Below are 23,561 nucleotides of genomic sequence, written 5' to 3'. Positions count from 1 at the left end.
TAACTGACTGAGCACCTCTATTTTTAATTTTTTTAAGGCCACTTGCTTTGGGGTCACCTGGGTTGCTCAGTTGGTTAAGTGACCGACTTTTGATTTCAGCTCAGGTCATGATCTCAGGGTCGTGAGGTCGAGCCCTACATTGGATTCTGCACTCAGCTGGGAGTCTGTTTGAGATTTTCTCTCTCTCCCTCTTCCCCTGCTTATTCACCCCCCAACATGTTCTCTCTCTTAAAAAAAAAAAAAAAAAAAAAAAAAAAGAATAAGGAAACTGATCCTAGACAAAATCAAGAAAATATATGAAACTTCAAAGAGAAGCAACATGAAGGGTAAAAATCTATGGGGAAATCTAAATGAATGTTAACTATATAATAACAATAATAATAATGTCTTGTGAGTTTACAACATAGGTAGCATTAATAACACCCATGGACCCATAATCCAATTCCATTAAGCCCCTTTCTTGGGTCCCTCCTGTTTCCACTTCAAAAATAACCACTATTTTGAATTTTTTGTTTTTCATACCTTCAGTTCTCTATTTTTATCATATATGGACATTCCTCTAAATAGTTTATTTAGTTCTGCTTGTTTTTCAATTTATATGAACAGAATCAATCTATATACAGCTTGTATACAGCTTATATTTTTTTGTAATTTTTGCTTGACATTATTATGTTTGTGTAACACCAGTGAAAATATCCTTCAGGAATAAGGTGAGATAAAGACATTCTCAGATGACAGAAAATCAAGAGGAGTTATTATCTATAGAACTACTCTAAAAGAAATGCTAAAATCTGAAGGGAAATAATACCAGAGAAACTTGGAACATTAGGGCTGATGGAAGAGAATTAAAAAGGGCAAATACTTGGGTAAATAAAAAAACAGTATTTTTCTCTTTTTATATTGAACGCGAGTTTCTTGTAGGCAGCCTACCATTTGGTCTTGTATTTTTTAAAAAAATCCAACCGGATTGTCATATATATAAAAAATATATACGACTATTGATAGCAAAAATTGTAACATTATGCCATAAAGATGTCAGTGTTTATGAATGTAATATACACCACAACTATAGAGGTAGAGAGTTAAATGAACCATAAAGTTGTAAGTTTTCTGCGTTTTCTGCATTTTATTTGAAGTGGTGAATTAGTAACTCTAAGAAGGCTGTGAAATACACACTAGGTATATAAATCATAATCCCTAGAGTAACCACTAAAAAGAGAAAGGGAGCCAAATACTCAGTAGAAAAATTAAAATGGAACTCTAAATTTAAATAATTTTTAAAAGGCAGGAAATGGGAAAATAAAAAACAAAACCAGAAGGGGGCAGATAGCAAATAATAAAATAGTATACATATATCCAACCAAACCAATAATTACATTAAATTTAAATGATAAAGACACACCAATCAGAAAGGTAGAGATTGCCATACTAGATGTTTTGTTATACAAAACAATAACAAAGCCTAACTACATGCTATCCACCAGAAGCCCACTTTATTATTATTTTTTTAAGATTTTATTTTATTATTTATTCATGAGAGACAGACAGGGAGAGATAGAGAGAAAGAGAGAGAGAGAGAGAGAGAGAGGCAGAGACACAGGCAGAGGGAGAAGCAGGCTCCATGCAGGGAGCCTGATGCGGGACTCGATCCTGGGACTCCAGGTTCACGCCCTGGGCCAAAGCCAGACACTCAACTGCTGAGCCACCCAGGGATTCCCCCATAATGGAATTAAAGTAAAAATCAGTAATAAGAAAACATCTGGAAAATTCCCATTTGGAAATTAAGCAAAAATTTCTAAATAATACAAATCAAAGATGAAGTTACAAGAAAAACTAGAAAATATTTTAATAAAATGGAAATGAAAACATAGCAAAACGTGTGGGATGCAGCAAGTGAGTGCTTAGAGGGAAACTGACAGCATTAAATGCATTTAAAAAATGAAATCTTTTTGGTGCCTAAGTGGCTCAGTTGGTTAGGCATCTGCCTTTGGCTCAGGTCATGATCCCCGGGATCGAGCCACAAATTGGGATATCTGCTTGACAGGAAGTCTGCTTCTCCTCTACTCCTTGCCCTGCTCATGCTCTCTCTCTCTCAAATGAATAAGTAAAATCTAAAAAAAAAAAAAATATATCTTTCAAATCAATGATGTAACTTTTCACCTTAAGGAAACTAGAAAACAAATTAAACCCCTCAAAAAAGCAGAAGGAAAGAAGTAATAAGGAAGAAATAAAAAAAAACAAAAAAATCAATAAAATCAAGTTTTTAAAAAGATTAATTAATAATATTGATAGACCCCCTAGCCAATCTGTCCCAATAAAATAGAGAGAAAATATAAATTACCAATATAAGGAATGCAAGCAGGGACATCATTACAGAATCTATAGATACTGAAAGGATAATAAAGGAATATTACAGATAATTTTTGTCCTTAAAACAGACAGCTTAAATGGAATAATTCCTTGAAAGGCACAAACTCCCAAAGCTTCTTCAAGACACATAACCAAAAAAGATACAATTAAGTTACCTTATTATATGTTTAATTTGTAGTAAAATACTACTTTCCAAGGTAATGTTCAAAGCACTTATAAGGTACTGATTGAACTCCTCAAAGAACATTTCGTTCCCTTCTTCATACTTTCCATAGTTCTTTGAGTACTCCTTTTGAATGCAATGATTGGTCAAATGGCAGGTTTTGTCTTGGAAATTATCAACATGATATGGTTCTGAAGCAGTCCGAAGCACACCCTCTTTATAGAGGTAGATATTATACTGATGATCCACCAAGACCCAGCTTCTGCAAGTCAATAAAAACAGTTTCACTCAAGTCATCCAAGGTTTCTCCATAGTATATACATCATCCCCACACCTTAACGTTTTTGGAGGGAAGTAGGAGGTAGGTTCTAAAATTATATGAGGCAAGCCAGGACAATTAGCTAAAATAGCAGATTATCAATGTAATGAGGCAAATAAAAGTTTACCATAAATGACAGGGAGTCCTTGATCTGTTTAAAAGATAGCATTTTGAAGAGATTTAGATGGGTTGAGTCCTAAGGTTTATCCATGAAACCTTCCATTTACCATGTTTGCTCTACTAGTAATCCTAAGAGGAAGATTATTCATCCTGAAGCTGATCTGACATAGGAATTGGTGTTCAAGAAGCAAGTCATCATGAAGACATCAAGAAGACAGAGTCCTCAATGAAGAGATGTCAGCAAGGCCACAGGAAGGCTGGGGAGAGGGCTGTTTAGCTTTTGACAGCATGATACAACCTCTTACTCTCTGACAGGCCTTTTGCTCAGAAAGTTAAAATCCAAAATGGTGTATGAGGTGTTTATGAAATCCTTCAAAAATAGAGGCCTCAAATAATTAAGCAAGGGCATATTATTTGTCATGTCTGGATAATGTGTTTTCTCTTCACCTCTCAGCTTCTTCCATAAGCAACCGCCATACATATATACCCTCCTCTTTGAAGCCACAAGTCATTTTGATTAAAGAGAACATACTAAAAAGGAAAATCCACAATTTTAGTAGTGTTTTCTAGAAAGAAAAGAGAAATACTGAAGGAAAAATACAAAATTAGATACAGAAGCTCAGTTCTATTCAGCTGTGCTCAATTTTGGCTACATATTAAACATGGTCAAATATCTCCTCACATTCCATGTTACCCTTATCACCCACCACTGCATTTTTCTCAGATTAGTAATAAAAACTCTGGACACTGATGCATTACCGAATGTCAAACTTGCGGTGACCTGGCTCCAGAAGCAGAGGGTGCTCAAGGTATTTCTGGATCACATGCACCTGACCCTGGTTGTCAATGAAATCCAGAAGCTCTGTAGCCTCCGAGGAGATGAGGATGCCTTCACCTAACAGAAAAAAATTGTCACAGAAATAAGTCCAGTTTGTCCCAAGGGGAAAAACTCTCTACAAAGCCCGAAGGGAAATACTTGACAGCAGAAGGAAACTGAGAGGAGGCTTCTACTGGCCTGCTCACCCTTCTTCCTCCATCCCATCACTTCCTCAATCTCTCACATTCTCCCCTCTGTCCACAAGAGCACCAGGGCCATCTAACTCTTTTTCCAGGTAAGACTGTAAACATGACCTTGACAGGCTCCAACTATGGAATTTCATTTTTACAGATACTCAAAATATCCAAGCATCCTAAATAAATGCCACTTTACTGCTGGCCACTGGCTGCCCTGACAAAGACAGCTGATAAACCCAGCTCTCACACTATAGCTTACAAAAATATCCAGAAAGTTAGGGCATAAACACAACTGTACAAGTCAATTCCCTACAGCATTGTAATAGGAAAAATTTGAAACATGTAAAGTACCCACAAACTTTAAATAAATGATGCAATGTCCTTATCAACAGGTTTGAGATGTATAAGATTTACCCTTTTAAAGTATAAAATTCAATGGCTTTTCCTATATCTAAGAGATTTGCAACCACTACTAACAATTTCAGAACATTTTCATCATCTCCCAGCAAAAACCGTAACTATTAGCAGTCTACTCCCCATTGCTTCCTTACCCTATTCTGACAACCACGAATCTACTTTCTGTCTGTATGGATTTGCTTAGTCCAGATGATTCATATAAATGGAATCATATAGTATGTTGCCTTGGTATCTGGCTTTTTCATCTAGCATAATATTCTCAAGGTTCATGTTGTAGCATATATTACTACTTCATTTTTCCTTTCCATTACTAGTTAATATCCCATTGTATGGATATACCATTTTTGTTCATCCATTCATCAATCAATGGAAATTTGAGTTTTTTCCACTGTTGTTTGGCTCTTACGAGTAATGCTGCTAAAAAGATCTGCACAGGGGCAACCCGGGTGGCTCAGCGGTTTAGCACCGCCTTCAGCCCAGGGCCTGATCCTGGGGACCTGGGATCGGGTCCTGCGTCGGGCTCCCTGCATGGGGCCTGTTTCTTCCTCTGCCTGTGTCTCTGCCTCTCTCCCTCTATATATATATCTCTCTCATGAATAAATAAATAAAATCTTTTTAAAAAAAAGATCTGCACTGAAGTTTTTGTGTGGTTTTCAATTCTTTTGTGAATATATCTAGGAGTGGAATAGTTGGGTCATATGGCAACTCTACGTTTAACTTTTTGAGAAACTGCCAAATTGATTTCCGAAATGTCCACACCATTTTACATTCTCAACAATACAGAAGTATTGTCCAATTTTTTCACATTCTTGCCAACACTTACTGTCTTCTTGATTATAGCTATCCCAGTGGGTGTGCAGTGGTCTCTCATTGTGGTTTGGATTTGCGTTTTCCTAATGACTAACAATGTTCTTTTTCTTTTTTTTCATTTATTTATTTATTTATTTATTATTTATTTATTTATTTGAGACAGAGAGAGAGAGGCAGAGACACAGGAAGAGGGAGAAGCAGGCTCCATGCAGGGAGCCTTGACGTGGGACTCGATCCCGGGTCTCCAGGATCACGCCCTGGGCTGAAGGCGGCGCTAAACCGCTGAGCCACCGGGGCTGCCCGTTCTTTTTCTTTTTTTTTAAAGATTTTTAAAATTTATTATTGACAGAGAGAGAGACAGGCAGAGGGAGAAGCAGGCTCCGTGCAGGGAGCCCAACCTGGGACTCGATCCCGGGTCTCCAGGATCACACCCTGGGCCGAAGGTGGCACTAAACTGCTGGGCCACCAGGGCTGCCCATGACTAACAATGTTGAGCATGTTTTCATATGCTTAATGGCTATTTGCATATCTTCTATGGAGAAATGTCTATTTAGGTTCTTTGTTTTTATCTTAATTAAGTTGTCCTTTTATTATTGAGTTATCAGAGTTCTTTACACATTCTGGATACAGGTGTCTTATAAGATACATGATTTGCAAATATATACTCCCATTTTGAACAGTTCCATTATAATGGATCCCTCAGTGTTGCTATTTTATTTTTATTTATTTTTATTTTTAAAGATTTTATTTATTCATGAGAGACAGAGAGAGGCAAAAACATAGGCAAAGGGAGAAGCAGGTTCCCTATGAGGAGCCTGATGTGGGACTCCATCCCAGGACCTCAGGATCATGACCTGAGCCATAGGCAGAAGCTCAACCACTGAGCCACCCAGTGTTGCTCTTTTCAAGTCACAACTACTCCCTCCCCATAACATCCTCCTGACAATTACTCATCTATTCTCTATTTCCATAATTTTGTTATTTCAGGAATTTTATATAAATAGAATTATACAGTATGTGATCTTTGGGGATTGGTTTCTTTCATTTGGCATGACTCTGGAGATTTCATCCAAGTTGTATATATCAATAGTTCATTCCCTTTTATTGTTCAGGAGTATTCCATAGTATTGATTTGGCTTAATTACTCAGCTTCTGAAGGAATCTGAGTTGTTTCCAGTTTGGGGCTACTACAGATAAAGCTGTTATGAACAATCAAGTGCAAGTTTTTGCATAGACAGAAGTCTTCATTTTTCTGAGACAAATGCCCAGGTGTGTGCAATTGCTTGGTAGTTACAGGTTTAGCTTAACGAGAAATTACAAGACTTTTTTTCCAGAATAAAATGTACCATTTTACATTTCCACTAATACCGTCAGATTGATCTAGTTTCTCATGACTCTTGCAGCATTTGCTGTCATTACCATTTCTTATTTTAGCCATTTTAATAGGAGCGTTGTGGTTCTAATTTGCATTTCCCTAATGCTTAATGATTAATTAAAAATCTTTTCATTTGCTTATTTTTTATCTGTAGAATCTGTCAATGCATTCCCACGTCTTCTGCCTTTCTAACTGGATTGTTTGTTTTTTTTAACTGTTGAGTTTTTAAAGTTTTTTATATATTATATATATAAAGTCTTTTGTCAGGTATGTGTTTGAAGGTCTTTTCTCCAAGCCTGTAGCTTGTACATTCAGCCTCTTTAATAGAGTCTTTCTTTTTTTCGTTTTTAAGATTTATTTATTCATGAGAGACACAGAGAGAGGGGCAGAGACCTAGGCAGAGGGAGAAGCAGGCTCCATGCAGGAAGCCTAATGTAGAACTCGATCCCAGGGACTCTGGAATCATGCTCTGAGTGAAAGGCAGACTCTCAACCACTAAGCCACCCAGGCATCCCTTTAATAGAGTCTTACAGAGGAAAAAAAAAAAAAACCTCATTGTTGAGGTTTGACTTATCAGCTTTTACTCTTATGGTCATATATGCGATACCAAGTTTAAGAATACTTTGTCTTAGTTTTATATTTTAAGTCCAAAACCCATCTTGAGTTAGTTTTTGCCTAATGTAAGGTTAACGTTGAAGTTCAGTTGTTTTTATCTATGGATATTCACTTGCTCCAGCCCCATCTGTTGAAAAGTCTGTCCTTCTATTGAATTGTTTTGTACCTTTGTCAAAAATCAGTAGTTATATATGTGGGGTCTATTTCTGAGTTCTTGCTTCTATAGATTTATGTTTCTGTCCCCCTACCAATACTGCAGGGTAGTGACTACTGTAGCTATATAGAGTATGCTTTAATATGAGGTACAGTGATTACTCCCAAGTGATTCTTCTTTTTCAAAATTGTTTAAGCTATTCTAGGGCTTGTACCTTTCCATATGAATTTTAGAAGAAGCTTCAGGTCTGCACAAAAAGCTGGTTGAGGTCTTGACAGCAGTTGCATTAGGCCTATAGACCAATTTGGGGGTGAACTGACATCTTTACTATGTTGAGTCTTGCAATCCATGAATATGGTATGTCTGTCCAATTACTTAGGTCTTTTTCGACCTCCTTCACAGTTGATTTGTAATCTTCAGCATTAAGATCCTATACGTGTTTGCTAAGTTTATACCTAAGCATCTCATTTTCTTTGGGGTGACTATTAAATGGTATTGTTTATACCTTTAGTTACAATATATTCATTGTTAATATACAGAAATGCAATAGATTTTTGTGTGATCTCATATCATGCAACCTTGCTGAACTCCGTTTCTTAGTTCTAGGACCTCCCACCTATGCTTTAGATTTCTAGCTCATCTCTATTTGGGTCTCATGCTTTCAGTACAAATTAATTTGTTACTTAATTTAATGATTCAATTTTCCTAAAACCCAGCCCCTTTTTCAACTATCTCATTTCTGTCACTTGCTCTACCATGTGGTTATCTCTTAAACAAGAAACTACAAATCAACTTGGAGAAGCTCCTTCCTCTCTTTTTGTAGGAAGAGGATTCTTTCTGTCTCATCTCCCTCAGGAACCACTCTCAGATATCCTGGTTCCTCTTTATTTCCACTTGCTAATTTTTTAGTACAGACCTTAGTTTCTCTTCCTTTTCACTTCCAAAATAGTTATCCTAAAACACCCCTTCCTACTAATGCCCTGGAACTGTACCACCTTTGATGCATTGCTCTCCATAATCTGTTCACATTCTCTCCTATTTGCTCTAACTTTATTTCCTTTATGCTATTTCCTTATGTACACTATTATTGAAAATATACCTAATGCTGATAGGTGGGGAAAATAATGGAAGTAGAAAGATACATCTCGATAACTTTAAAAACCTATTATCATTGAAAAAAGATATGGCATTAAAGTGAAATAGAAAAGTTACCTATAGTCTTATTTCCTAATATAATTATTTTTCTCTTTTAATATCACCTTCCTTTCCATAACGGCAAAGACTGGCTCATTCATAGTGAACTCACCGTATATTGTCATTTTTTTTGTTTCTATGTTAACATCACAATTAAGTTAGCAGCTGAAAAAATATCTCATTGTATATATAATCCCAAAATTATATATTGTTTACTGACTGCTGGACAGTGGGTTTGTTTCTAAGTAATATGCTGCTGTTATAGATCACATAGTAGTAAATGTCGTTGCTTTTAAAATATTTCCCTGGAGTTAATTTCATAGGAATGAGAGTAGTGGGCCAAAGCCTATGCACTCTTTATGGCTCTTCCTTTGTATTATCCTATTGCTTTTTCAAAGGCGTGTATTACAACTAAGAGGAAGTAGTTCATAACAAACTTTCAGCAATAGTCACTGAAGGTCTATCTTATTTGGTAAATATAAAATGATACATAAAATCTACATTCATTTTGTAAGTTTTGGATACAATGTAGCATGTTTCCATGTACTTCTTAACTGTATTTCTCATATTATTTCTCTAAATCTTCACTAACTTAACCTGAAGAAACTATAAGGAAACTCTGTAATTCTTTAAGGAGTTTCAAGGTGGTAAGTTTTTTTTGTTCTTTGTTCTCATCTCAACTATTTATCTGGAAATAGATGCATCACTAGCCTTCTTTCTGACTAGATTGGGTCCATTTGGGCGAGAGATCATGTCTGTTTTTTTTATCCCTGTATCTCCACTCATTACTTCATTCATTCATTCATCACTCAATACATATATTGAACTTTTGCTGGGTTCCATGTGCTACCCTGGCACCAAGGAGACAGCACTGAACACAGATGTGACAAGGTCTGACTGTGCTTTAATAGGATCTCTGTCTGCTGTACCGTGTGTAGATTCTGGAAAATGGCCAAGGGCAGGAGGACAAGGAGCAATGCTCCAGGTGAGAGGTGAAGGTGGCCCAGATCCAAGACTGGTAGTGGAGGGGTGTACAGGGGGGGTCTTTATACTGGATATAGTATGAAGAGCTAACTATTTCCAGCATGTGGTAGGTATTTAACACTTATTTAACAAGAACAAAAGCCATTTATTCATCCTATTGGTTTTATTTTATAGTTCCCAAACAAAACAAATGCATACCACTTAACTCCCTAGAGCAAAATTTCTTCATTTTTTTGGCATTTTATCCTCTTTTACCTCTCTCTAATGTTGACCATCTGACTGTCTTGGCAAAGGTTCAGACAACACCCAATGGAATCACTGCCATGACTGGACATGCCCTTCTCCAAGGACCTTGCCTTACTCCTGGTTCTCACACCAGCTAAGGCTCCATGATACAAGGTGTTCTTACAATGGCCATCCTGACTCAAGCCCAAGTCCACAGAAGGAATATGGAATACTGTAAATATCTATTTCCTCTTCCAATTCCCCCATTTATCATTAGAACCAAACTAGGGGATAGTACTTGAGAAGAGGTCACAAGAGGGGAAAGAGAAGTAGGTGAGGTACCTGGCTTGTGGCAAGAGTCCAACTCTCCCACTTTCAGGAGATTCCAGGTGATGCCCCCTTGTCTCATGGTTGGTAGAAAAGAAGGTGAGGTCCACTGGACCGGGGATAGAAATGAGTACCAATGGCCAGATGGTCTTCCAAGGCAATAAAAGAAGAAGTAAGTTCAAAATAGAATGGTTTTAAAAGGAGCATATGATGGTAGCTATAGAGACAGACCATGTTTATGTGTTCATTACATTGGGAACTGCCTGTATTTTGAGCTTGAGTCAATATTATAAACCTCATTCCTTCTATGCATTCATTCAACACACATTTACTGACTGCCTCTGGGGAGTGTAGAGATGAACAAGATAGAAAATCTGTGTTTACATGGAGCTTATGGTATGAGAGAGGAGACAGGCAGATAAACAGGTATGTAATGTAAGTGCTAGGAAAAGGTTAGTGCAAGGAGGAAAAATAAAGCAGGGCAAAGGACAGAGAGCAATGGGCATAAAGTCTATTTTAGAAAAGAAAAGGCTTCTCTGACAAGGCAACATTTGAGCTGAAATAGAAAATAATCCATAAAGACATTTGAGATACACAGACAAATTTAGAGAATTTGTAGGACTCCAGGCAGGTGTGGCTATAGAATAGTGAGCAAGGCCAAGAATAGGAGATGGGATCAGAGATAGGAGCAAATGTTAAATGGTATAAGCTACCAACAGCAATCTGGAGTTTATTTGAACTGCATTGGGAAGCCAGCTGGTAAGTCTTGAGCAGGGAGTAACATGATCAGATTTACAATTTTAGTCACTGCTCTGTCTTAGAAGGAGAACTAGCTGTGAGCAGACACAGCAGTTACACAGACTAGAAAGAACAGTAGTTTTGACTTCAAGTGAGAGCAGTGGAAATGACAAGAAAAGGTCTAATTCGGAATATATGTTAAAGGTAGAGCTAGCAAGATTTGCTGATGCATTAGGTATGGATTATAATGAAAAGAGCAGTCAGGGATGAAGCCTAGGTTTGGGTATTCAGAGACTAGGTGCTGAGTGGGATCACATACTATGTGGGAAGACTGAAAGAGGTAGGTTGGAGTGGGTTACATTGGGCAGGAAATGAGTCTATACCAGACACATTACATTTGAAATTCCTGTCATACTGGATCTGGAGCTTAAAGGGAAATACTTTGGCTGGAGATATACATTTAGAAGTCATCATTACCTAGGTAAGTATTTAAAACTATGTAATTAGTCATGGTCTCTACCTTTGAGGATTCAGATTAGAACAGCCACTCATCTAAAGATATCAGTGAATTCTAACACACAATTGAACAAACCCATGGGAACCTACAGGAAAGGAAGAAAGGGAGAGCAATGCCAACTTACCTTTGGCACCGGCTGATGACTTTGCAATCCAAACATTGCCCTCTCCATCTTCTTTCTTTCTATTGTAAGAAGCCAGGAAGAACTCTCTTTCATCTGTCCTTGAGTTATGGATCGGTGGATGGATTCCATTCTGTGCTGGAGCAACTGGGGTCTTGAGGTTAGTTGGATAAATCACATAGGACTCTGGAAACCATGTGCAGGACTCAGCCAGGTCTGGACTTGTCTTGATTAGCCTGACAGATGACAGAGGGTCAGTTTCCCTTCTTAATTCACCCTACCACTCCATTCAGAAAAGTCAGTGCTTTCCCACAGAGCTTGTCAAGGAGGCAGGGCAATACCAGGGCCAGGAACTGGTGTTTGTGGGGGTTTTTGTTTTTGTTTTTTAAGTAAAGATTTTATTTACTGGGTGTCTGGGTGGCTCAGTCAGTTGTGCATCTGTCTGCCTTCAGCTCAGGTCATGATCTTGGGGTTCTGGGATCAAACCCCATATCAGGTTCCCCGCTCAGTGGAGAGTCTGCTTCTCCCTCTCCCTTTGCCCCAGCTCATGCTCTCTCTCGGGTAAATAAATAAACTCTTTAAAAAAGTAAAATAAAAAACATTTTCTTTATTTAGGAGCTGGTTTTTTTATCCCACTCTTTGCTCTTGGCCTCCTTGAGCTGACCTGTAATGTACTAACTGGGCAGCACCCAGCTATTACATGCAACCCTAAAGCCACGCTCCAAGTAGTTATGAAAGAGCTTAATATACAGGATTTTAGCTCCTTTTAAAATACATCTCTAGGGATGCTGGGTGGCTCAGCGGTTGAGCGTCTGCCTTCAGCTCAACACAGTGATCCTGGTACCAGGATCAAGTCCCACTTGGGCTCCCTGCATGAAGCCTACTTCTCCCTCTGCCTGTGTCTGCCACTCGCTGTGTATCTGTCATGAATAAAAAAATAAAATCTAAAAGAAAAAAAATCTCTAAGGAAAATGAACTTGATGTAATTCTGAGATAATACTTTTTCAATGTATATGTTGTGGTTGAGCTAGACCCAAGCAAAGAAAAAAAAAAAAGTAGAGAACTTAGGAAATTATTTGGCTTACTAGAAAAAATACTATCTTGGCCCAACTCTCTGGAGAGCAAAGACTACTGCTTAGGAATCTCAATTATCTGAAGACTTATTTTAGTTCTTCATTTCTTGCTTTTAGCTCAACCTTGTGTCAATGACAGATACAGGAGGAATCTTTCTAATGGGACACACGACCCCAGTGGTCATAACTAAACATATCTCCTGCCCCCAAAATAATATAACATGATGGAAGATAAAGTCAGGCTGAAGGCAAGGCACTTAATAAACACAAGGGCTTATGAAGGGCTTCCCATTGCATTTACCCTCCAATCAGACCTCCAGAGGGGGAGGTACTAGCATTCAGTTTCACAAATAAGCTACTGGGTCACAGAGAAATAAATTTCCCAAGATCATAAAGGTAGTAAAAAATAGCCCTTATGCAAGCTCCAAACTTCCAGTCCTCACTCAACATTTATTCTTACTCTGCAGGTCTCAGAGCCAGGAGGGAACTGATCCAAAGACATCTGCAGGCCTTCCCTAGGCTATGCTCCCTTCTCTATCTAGAACAGAATTATTCATGCTAAGCCTGTGTTAAGCTACAGAAACCAGTCTATGAGCAAATGGCAGAAATAATGAAAAGAAATGTTTAACTGAGATTTATTTTTTAATTTTATTTTAAGATTTTATTTATTTAACAGAGAGAGAGAGCATGCTTGCATGCACAAGTATGGGGAGCAGCAGAGGGAGAGGGAGAAGCAAGATCTCCACTGAGCAGGTAGCCAGATGCGGGGCTCGATCCCAGGACCCCAGGATCATGACCTAAGCCAAAGGTGTAGACGCTCAACCAATAAGCCACCCAGGTGTCCCAAACTTTGATTAGTTTTGATGTAAAAACTGAGGTATTGTAAAATATTTTTCCATTAATCACAATTGTACTCTTTTGGTAGGATGACATTAACCACTACATGACCTAAGATATTTTTGTGGTACTGCGGCGTGCATGTCAGGCGCATATGTTTCTACTGTATACATAAACACATCACTGTTCTACTCAAAGACAATAGACTGATTCAGCTCAAGTGGCTTTATCTCCCATGCCCTGATGAAGCATTATATTGTGTTTAGTTTATTACACAGCATGAGTTACAATGACAGCTATGTAAATCATAATTGGTAACTAATGTAAAATGTAACTAGTTAAAAAATAAGTATGGACAAATTTTTAAATTTAAAACAAAGGCATACTACTGATGCTAAATGTTTTGTCAAGTTAATGTGATAGCTTCATTCCCTTTGAGTTTGTATATTATCCACATTTGCACTGCTAGAATTCCCTTATCAGCTCTAAACCTGACAACTACAGGAACACATCCTCCAGCACATTCCTAGTGCATAGAAAACATTCATTTAGCATGGTTTTGTTAGTATATTTCTTCTTCTCTCAGTTTTTTATTCTTCTTATTTTTTTTAATCAAAGACTGATGCAGAATTGAGTGAGGATGCCAAAGCTAGAACTATGACTAAACAGTAAAGAAAAAAAAAGAACTGTCAGAAAGTATGTCAGAAATTTCATAATGAATGGCAATTGGAACTTGCTATAGCAGAGTAAAATGAAAAAAAAAGTTTACTGTACAAAGGAGGAATTTTCAGCAAATACATAATGAATTTCATAACCCGTTTCCTTCAACTACCAAACGAAAACAAAAATAAAACAAAAGACTGAGAGAGATAAACCGAGGAACAGACTCTTAACTATAGAGAATAAACTGATGGTTACCAGAGGGAAGGGGGATGGGTTAAATAGGTGATGGGGTAATTAAGGAGTACACTTTCTGTTATGAGCACCAGGGGTTGAATCACTAACTCGTACACCTTGAAACTAATATTACACTGTATGTTAACCAACTGGAATTTAAATAAAAACTTAAAAAGATAATCAGTGAAATTTGAGGTTGAAATCAGAATTAAATACCTAACAAAAAATGATAAACAAAATTTTAACAGGCTCTGAGCTTGTAACTTCAGTCAGTTACAAAATGGCATGGATTCTTTTTTTTTTTTTAGTTTTATTTATTTATTCATGAGAATGCACAGAGAGGAGAGAGAGAGAGGCAGAGACGCAGGCAGAGGTAGAAGCAGGCTCCATGCACTGGGAGCCCGACGTGGGATTCGATCCCGGGTCTCCAGGATCGCGCCCTGGGCCAAAGGCAGGCGCCAAACTGCTGCGCCACCCAGGGATCCCAATGGCATGGATTCTTTTTTTTTTTTTTTAATGGCATGGATTCTTAAACAAAAAATAAAACCATTTTTTTAAGAGATTTATTTACTTGGTTTTAGAGAGTGAGAGAGAGAGAGAGAGCGTGTGAGTGTGCAAACACACAGGGGGTGAGAAGGAAGAGAATCTCAAGCAGGCTTCCCACTAAGCACAGAGCCCAGTGCAGATTTTGATCTCATGACCCTGAGATCATGACTTGGGCCGAAACCAAGAGTCATATACTCAACTGAATGAGCTACTCAAAAGCCCCAAAAGAAAATCATTTTAAGGGCATGGGGGTGGCTTAGCCAGTTAAGTGCCTTCAGCTCAGGTCATGACCTCGGGGTCCTGGGATAGAGTCCTGAGTCTGGCTTTCTGCTCAGTGGGGAGTCTGCTTCTCCCTCTCCCTCTGCCCTTTCCTCTCGCTCGTGCACACCCTTTCTCTCTCTCTCTCTCTCTCTCTTTCTAAAATAAATACATAAAATCTTTAAAAAAATTTAGATAGAAATACAGTTAGACAAAATATTTTGAGGAAAAGAGTAAAAAAGATATTTTACAAAAAGTGAACAATCTTTAGCTAAGTCATGAACATAGCACAAGGAGTACAAGACCTTTCTAATAATATCAAAGACTGAGGGGATCCCTGGGTGGCGCAGCGGTTTGGCGCCTGCCTTTGGCCCGGGGCGCGATCCTGGAGACCCGGGATCGAATCCCACGTCGGGCTCCCGGTGTGTGGAGCCTGCTTCTCCCTCTGCCTGTGTCTCTGCCTCTCTCTCTCTCTCTATGTGACTATCATAAATAAATAAAATTTAAAAAAAAAAAAAAACAAAGACTGATTCAAAAGTAAAAAATCTTAAATATTTTTCTATAGTTAGTTTCTGTGACATGAGATGTTGCCCAATTGATACTTTATATACGCTCTGTTTCAAAGAATTTTCAAATACATGAAAAATATTATCAAATTGCAGTCTTAAAACTATCAATCTTGTGGTACAGATATTTTTTAATCTTTTACATCTGTCAAAGAATTTCACCTATGTGTGAAAATTTCTATTGTGACAGTACTTCAGCTAGGTTGGGTTGAACTCTGACTTACGAGGATTTTAATAGACTGATGCTTCTTTAATTGCTTCATTTTACTATATGTTACATATTGGAAACACTTGCTCTCAGTTTTCTGAAGCCCACTCTATGAAATCTATCATGGATACAGTTGTTGAAATGGTTTAGTATATACTTGCAAATGCTACAATGATTCTCCAGTATGAACTGTTGAAAGAAACAGAAGACAATGGATTTAATTACACTGTGTTCCCTGCCTCTGTTCACTGATTGAGAGATAAAGGAGTCCACAAAGACTCACTGTATTGTCAACTCCAAATCAGATTTCCTTGAAATAAAAGAAAATGCTTCTCAAATCAATAATTAATTATTTCACTCAATAATCAAAGATAGGGCAGCCCCAGTGGCACAGCGGTTTAGCGCCGCCTGCAGCCCAGGGCGTGATCCTGGAGACCCTGGATCAAGTCCCACGTCAGGCTCTCTGCATGGTGCCTGTTTCTCCCTCTGCCTGTGTCTCTGCCTCCCTCTCTCTCTCTCTCTCTCTCTCTGTGTCTCTATAAATAAATAAATAAAGTCTTTAAAAAATAATAATAATAATAATCAAAGATAAAAAATGGCAGTGGGATTGACATTTTCTTGCCGATATCCACACTCCATATAATCAAGCTAAATTCAAAGTTCCAAGGAAGGGAAAAGAAGATCTTATTTAGGACTTAACCAGACAGGTGTAAGAATTTGTGTTTCAACCTCATAATACAAGTTAACAATAATGATTTTACATATTTTTATAACATGACTCAGTGTGTGGATTTAAATTGAAATACACAGCATTATGTAAATTGGCTGCAAAAACTAAAGAAAAGTTTGAAGAGCAGTGTTGATATTGTTAAATTTAGAGTTTCTTTTCATTTTATTCAATATTTCTTTTTTTAAGATTTTATTTTATTTATTTGACAGAGAGAGCAAGTGAGATGAGGGAGGGGAAGAGGGAGAGAGAGAAGCAGACTCCCTGCTGAGCAGGGAGCCTGATGCGGGGCTCAGTACCAGCACCCTGGGATCATGACCTGAGCTGATGGCAGCTACCCAACTGACTGAGCCACCCAGGCACTGCTATTTGAATTTGATATTAATAATACTGTGTTGACACAAGAGTTAGCAAATTTATTTAACTTGGACACAGGTTTTGAAAAGTCAATTATTCTAAAAATATGAACCAGTTTTGTCAATGTACATGCAACTATTACAGGAAAATGATTTTTCTTTCAGTCACTGAAAAAGTTTATGTGGGAACAACTTCAGTATGTAAATCTACTTTTTCAGTCATAAATTTTTATGAAATATAACAAGGGTTTCAAATGAAACTTTATTGTCTGGATTAAGATGTTACAAAAATGTAAAATGCACACCAGATTTTGAAGACTCAGAATGAAAATAAAATATATAAAATATCTCACTGACTATTTTTTACGTTAATAACATGTCAAGGTGGTTATTTTGGATTTTTCTGGTCAAATAAAACATATTATTAAAATAAACTGCACCTGTTTCTTTGTACTTATTTTAATATTGCAACTAGGAAGTTTAAAGTTGCACAAGTGGCTTTCATTCTATTTCTGCTGGACAGCATCCTTTGCAACTGTTGCATTTCCTCAGAAGCCCATTTGGAAAGATATCACAAATGGAGGCTTATTTATATATACAAGGGATAAAAACTCACAAGAGGAAAAGAAAGCCTCTATCCTGGGTGAGAAGAAAAGAAGAAAAGAAGAAAAGGGCTCTGTGACTACAGCCTCAAGGCCTTGATGAATTTCTTAAATTCCCCGAAGTAACAGGAGGAAGGGACATGCTGTAAAGGGTCCAGTGGGAAACCCTATTAGGGTTCTGGGGAGCCCTGTGAGGGATGCCCAATCATATGGTCCATGGGTCCCATCTGTACAGATGACAACTGTCTTAGCTCAACACTAAATGCTATGGCCATGGTCAACCCAGTTGGCCTCTAGGAGCTGCCATTTTATCCTACTTTAAATGAGAAAAATTACATTTTTAACTCTCTGGAACCCTTTCAAGCCATACAAAATTATGAGAGAGAAACAAAATGACAAAGGGAATCATCAATTCCTGGAACTACTACAATCCCTTGCAGGATACCTGACAGAATGAAGGACAACTCCCAGCCTGCATAAGTCATGTCACCATTTACAAAGTGCCATCACAGACCATGTTACATGCCGCAGAGGGACAAAGAGCAAGTATGATCACCACCATCTACATTTACAGATGGGTCACTGGGATTCACAGTGGTGTTGCCCAGGGTCATACCTACTCAGACCTGATCAGGACTCCAGTCATGTATTCTCTCTACTTTATTATAGATGCTAACTATGCAAATATGTAGGATGTTTTATATATATATATATATATATTTTTACAGTATCATCTGTTCATACTTATAAAAGCTAAATTCTACCTTTATCTTCAGTTTTTAAAATCATAAAGACTGAATAAACCTTTTTAAAAAATTTCTAAATAATCTGGATAAACAATAACATCCCACTTCTACTCTTAGTTCTAGTGAAACAATCTTTTGCATTCTAAATATGTAAATATGTAACAACAAGGGGCGACTGGGTAGCTCAGTCGGTTAGACATCTGTCTTTAGCTCAGGTCATGATCTCAGGGTCCTAGGATCAAGCCCACATCAGGCTCCCTGCTCAGTAGAGAGTCTGCTTCTCCCTCTCCCTCTGCGCTTCTCCCCCATCCTGCTTGTGCATGTGCACACATCTGTCAAATAAATAAAAATTTTTTAAAATGTACTAACAAGACTTCACAAAGCCTTGCTCACCTTTAGGGGTAGCTGGTGAATCATGAAAATCCATCACAGAAAGAAGTGGATACGTTAGTTACTGGAGCCAGTGAGTGTAAGCAAAAAGGAGAAAATGATGCCATGAACACCCAACCTTGGAAATAGATGGGAGCCCAGAGAAATGTGAAAGGGGAAAAGAGCATGTGCACTGAGTCATATCTTCTAGTGTCTTCTTCCCTAAATGATTTGTTTGGCTACACACACCTGTTTACCAATCATCATGGAAAGAATACTGGAGATCCATTAAAGCTCCCAATTTTAGGGGCACTACCCAGTTTTTCCCAACTGAAATGAAAATAGTTACAGCAGTAACAGCCATAATAATAGCAATAACAAGAGCTTTTACTTATGTAGTGTGAACTCCGAGACAGATATTACTCAAAGCCAGTATATAAATTAACTTAATTAATTCTAATAACTCCAAGGTGGTTACTATTATTATCACCATTTTGTTTATAATGGCGATTTCTCCTACAGAGAAGGAAACTGAGGCACAGAGTCAAATACTTACTGTTTACCACTGTGCTATACACTTTACACGTGTTGCCTTATTTAATCCTTACAGTTACCTTATGAGGTAGATTCTGAAGCTCAGAAGGATGAGGAAACCTGCCCCAGCTAAGAAGAGGAAGAGCTGGGATTAAAACCCAAGCTGCTGATCCTAGCTTTTAATCACTGTATAATACTGCTGCCTCTACCTTATGGTATCATTCTTACGACACTGCCTTAACCGCACTGCTCAGAGAAGGGCAGTGTAGCAGATAGTATTATACCCAGCCTGGGTGTTCCTTTTGAGAGGGACCCCTGGCTGCTGTGAGCTGGCTGCCAAGACCTTATGCATGCCTTTTCTCCAGGGTCTAGCCCCTGCCCAGAAATGGGGAAGCTACATTTTCCACTTTCCCCCACAGCCAGAGGCTTCCTGATATTAAAGGACAGAAGCCAGGTCATCTTGTCTCAACTCTGAGGTACCATTAACTCTTGAGCTCTGTGGAGTCAGGCTGAGAAGCAACTTGAGCTAAAACTGTATCTTTGCTTGGCTTCTTCTCCCACTGTCTGTCCCCCAACCCCTTGCTTCCAAGTGAGTTTCTCCCAAGAGCTTCCACCTGCCCCCCAGTAAATAACCCATACAAGCAACCTCGTTTCCCCTTCTGCTTCTAGGGAGCCTCATGTGGGCTTTAGCAAACAGCAAAGTTTTAGATTGCAATCAAAGTAGCACAGAGGATGCACCAGAATTAATACTGTTGGCTTTTTAGACAAAAGTATTTTTATCCTTTAAAAAAAAAAAAACCCACATTTTTGCTTAAGTGCTTCAGGATGAAAGCTAAAACATTTATGTAATACATCGAATGGATCTCAAACACTTACTTCACTAAAGAAGCTTTGCGACACAGTTTGTCAGCCCCCCTGTAGTAATTCACCAACTGCATCAGCCCAGGCTCGTGACCTATAAAGGAAAGAGGAGGCTCAGAAGGGAAAGAGGACAGGTGGGAAATGACAATGTCAGCACCAGCATGCTGAAGAGAGAACAGCTGTGTCATGCCCAGCTTTCCTTTCTCCCATTTCAGAACTGGTTGGTGAAAATGGAACAATTCCGTTGCCCACCTGTACTCCCCTTTCACAGCATGGCACTGGAAACCCTCCCTCGCCCCATGGTGGATATTAGGGTATCAACATCCTAGCTCTGCCAAAGACGCTGCTGCCTTTATCTTCCTAGGGTGGAAGGGTACTTTCTATTTCTCTTGATCCCCACCACACCCTACTCTTCGCTTAACACAGAGGGACTTAATAATTTCTGTACAATACAGCTTTCATAGTCATGCTCTGACACCCCAACCTTGGTTTTCTATAGCCATCAAGGAAGGCAAAAGAACTACAATATTGCTGTTCTCAAGCATGTCTACCTCTGCAAGAGTCTAAGAGAGACACAAGACGTAAACGAAGGTGGAGAAGCCATGTCTATAAAATCAAAAGCCCTGAGGATTTTCTTCTGTGTATCCTCCACAGAGAAACTCATCCTCAATAAATCTTATTGCTTATCCCCTCCTCTAAAAAATGGAGCAGAAAAGATATATACAAAAACAAAAACCTCAATTTTTATTTGAAATCCTAACAAAATGTATTGACTTTCCAGCAACAAAAATAAAAGTAAAATCAAAGGAGTTTGAGTAGAAGATGCCAGAGGTAAGAACATGTCTGAGAAAAGCATATAATTGAATAAAAATATTTAGGTACTAACTAGCTCTCAGGGTCTCCCTAACTACTAGCCAGGCAGATGTACCTGGCTCACACCTGAACCACCTACCTTCTCATCTCCATGGCACCAAGCATTCCTGATATTTTACCTGGCTCTATAAGCTATCTCATTGGGTTTCACACAGTGCACTTACAGCAAAAATTAAATATCCCTAACAGTGAAGACACATAAATATATGGGTGTAGGATTCTGTTTTCTTTTCCATAAAAATCAAATGTTTACTTATCATCTGCTGACTCTGTGGTCCTGTTTAGGATTTGGACCCTATAAATTTCTGCTCCTTTTACCTCTAGTCCTGAGCATCATAGCAATGCCAACCACCCCTGCTTCAGCCCCAGTAGAGACAATTCGGTCTGTTTTTAATATTAGGATTCCCCCTAAACTTTTACAGCCAGGCATTGACCAGTCCAGGGAAGAAGGTAAGTCAGTATGGCAGGGAAGTGGACAGAGCAAGAAGGAAATATATTTTCTCAACTATAAGTACTTCTTCTTTCAGGAAAGGTATCCTCTTTGCTGAAGGTTTCCTGGAGAGACAGGTTAACAAAAGGGAATCTCCAGACACGTTCCCTGTAGTCTCAGAGTTCTGGGGGTTGGAATCAGCCCCTCCATGGAGTCCCCATCACGCATACATTCTAAAGTTGTATAACAATAAAAAGCTGTCCATGGTACCATTCCAAAGAAAAAATTCCCATAAGGCTATGCAACACCCTTCCTTCCTGAAATTACTACAACTATACAAGCCCCTCACGGAAAAGCTGTCATGTAAGCTCACCAGGAGCCAGTCAGTTCCAAACGGCCTGTTTTCAATCTGCCCATTCAACCTCTCTACCCTCTGACCACACCTATTTCTAAAAACTGTGTCCTCTGCTGGACACTGAACACCACCCTCTCTGGGTTGCCTTCCAGGGCAGAGATGACCTTTCCTCATCATTGATTTTCGTCTTCTGTCTTTGGCAATTCGATTTGGTCCCCACCCCAGGAGAATTTTGGAAAGGGACATAGCTACTCTGAGAGAGGGTGCATCTCCAGGATGACTGCGCAGTGAGGAGAAGCCACGAGACTGTCCAGGTCAACGGGAGGTAAGTTGAAGTGATCTGCACAACTTCTCGATGACGTCACCCGGAAAGGCGCTGCCGGTCCTCTCCTTTCCCCTGCTCCGCCCTCCAGGCGAGGATGTGGACATGATGGTGCCCAGCCAGCATCAATCATGTGAGTGAGGCTAACTCCCTCGGGATGGGCAGGGCAGAGAAGTGGAACACAGGGGGAAGCCGGTGTCATGTAAAATCCTCGGGGAAGCTAAGGAAAGGGCTAAATCAGACACCCTTCGGCCCTTCCCCGGCCGGGCTCACTTCTGGAACTCCTGCCTTTGGGTTCTAGAGGTCTTTTGCAAATCCCCAGTGTGTGTGAGCCCTCGGGGAGCTGAATCGGCAGCGTCTCCACCACGCACAAGGATCCCCCCCGCGCCTACGCCAGGCGGGTGGAATCCGCCGTGCAGGAAATTCCCAAGAGGACTCCAGCCTGAGGCGGGTCGCGCGCCGGCTCCGCGGGGCCTGGTCCCGCCGCAGCTCTGCGGTGCGCGGTCCGGGGGCGCCCGGCGGGGCAGGGCGGGAACGCGCGGCCCACGCCCCCCGGGCTGCAGGGACGCGCCATTGTCCGGAGGCGGCGGCGGCCCGGAACCCCGCTTACGGGACGGGAAGGCATGCAAAGCGGTTGGGCTTTAGACCGCTCCGCAGCCTTCTGCTCCATGCCCGAGGAACCACGGAGAGGAAGATTTATGACCTTAAGACAAAAGCGCTGGTGCTGAGGGCCGCGGGAGGAGCGGGAGGGCGGGGACCGGGGGCGCTCACCCAGTCTCCCGAAGGGCAGCCGGTTCCTCTCGCCCAGCATCAGGTTGAACCTGGGGTTGTCGCGCCTCAGCCTCTTCCAGTGCCCGGTGGCGAGCAGCAGCCGCGACACCTCGGCGTAGACGCTGCTGTTCTCGTCGCGCACCACGAAGGTGTACATGGCGAAGGGCCGTGCGCCCGGGTCGCCCGGGCCGCCGCCGCAGGGACCAGCCGGCAGAGGGGGCGGCTCAGTGCGGAAGCCGCCCGGACGCCCGCCGCCGCGCCGGCTCCCCGAGCCACTGGGGTCCCGGTGGCGACGCGCCCGGGCGCCCGCGCGTCAGCCCGGAGGCCGCGCCCCCTCCCTGTCCCCTCCCCGTCCCCTCCCCGTCCCCTCCCCGTCCCCTCCCCAAGCAGCTCCCGGCGCGGCCCCGCCCCCGCCCCGTGATGCCGCGCGGCCGTCCGGAGGCCGCGCCCCCTCCCCGTCCCCTCCCCGTCCCCTCCCCGTCCCCTCCCCCGGCAGCTCCCGGCGCGGCCCCGCCCCCGCCCATGATGCCGCGCGGCCGTCCGGAGGCCAAGCCCCCTCCCCTTCCCCTCCCCCTCCCCTCCCCCCTCAGCTCCCGGCGCCGCCCCGCCCCCGCCCCGTGATGCCGCACGGCCGTCCGGAGGCCACGCCCTCTCCCCGGCCCCTCCCCGTCCCCTCCCCTCCCCTCCCCATCCCCTCCCCTTCCCCCTCCCCTTCCCCCTCAGCTCCCGGCTCGGCCCCGCCCCCGCCCCCGCCCCCTGACGCCGCA

The 23,561-nt window shown here is 40.9% G+C and overlaps 1 protein-coding gene across 5 annotated transcripts in view; it reads right to left on the bottom strand.

Annotated features, from left to right (window-relative positions):
- TTL (tubulin tyrosine ligase) overlaps positions 1-23,064 on the bottom strand; it is a 34,589-nt gene extending 11,525 nt beyond the window's left edge. The window contains exons 1-5 of one of the 5 annotated variants that reach the window (XM_038561472.1): positions 22,795-23,064; positions 20,059-20,137; positions 11,467-11,699; positions 3,732-3,867; positions 2,526-2,795 (exon numbers count right to left, since the gene is read on the bottom strand). In XM_038561472.1, the coding sequence (XP_038417400.1) occupies positions 2,526-2,795; positions 3,732-3,867; positions 11,467-11,699; positions 20,059-20,137; positions 22,795-22,951 (875 nt within the window). In that variant the 5' untranslated portion in view covers positions 22,952-23,064. Of the gene's footprint in view, positions 1-2,525; positions 2,796-3,731; positions 3,868-11,466; positions 11,700-20,058; positions 20,138-21,422; positions 21,573-22,794 lie in introns of those variants that run through there. The other 4 variants (XM_038561474.1, XM_038561473.1, XM_038561475.1 and 1 more) reach the window with 4 other exon arrangements.
- Positions 23,065-23,561: the final 497 nt, after the last annotated feature.

Source organism: Canis lupus, chromosome 17 (genome assembly GCF_011100685.1).
Source record: "Canis lupus familiaris isolate Mischka breed German Shepherd chromosome 17, alternate assembly UU_Cfam_GSD_1.0, whole genome shotgun sequence".
In the NCBI taxonomy this organism is placed as follows: Eukaryota; Metazoa; Chordata; class Mammalia; order Carnivora; family Canidae; genus Canis; species Canis lupus.
This window is presented reverse-complemented; position numbering and strand designations above follow the sequence as displayed.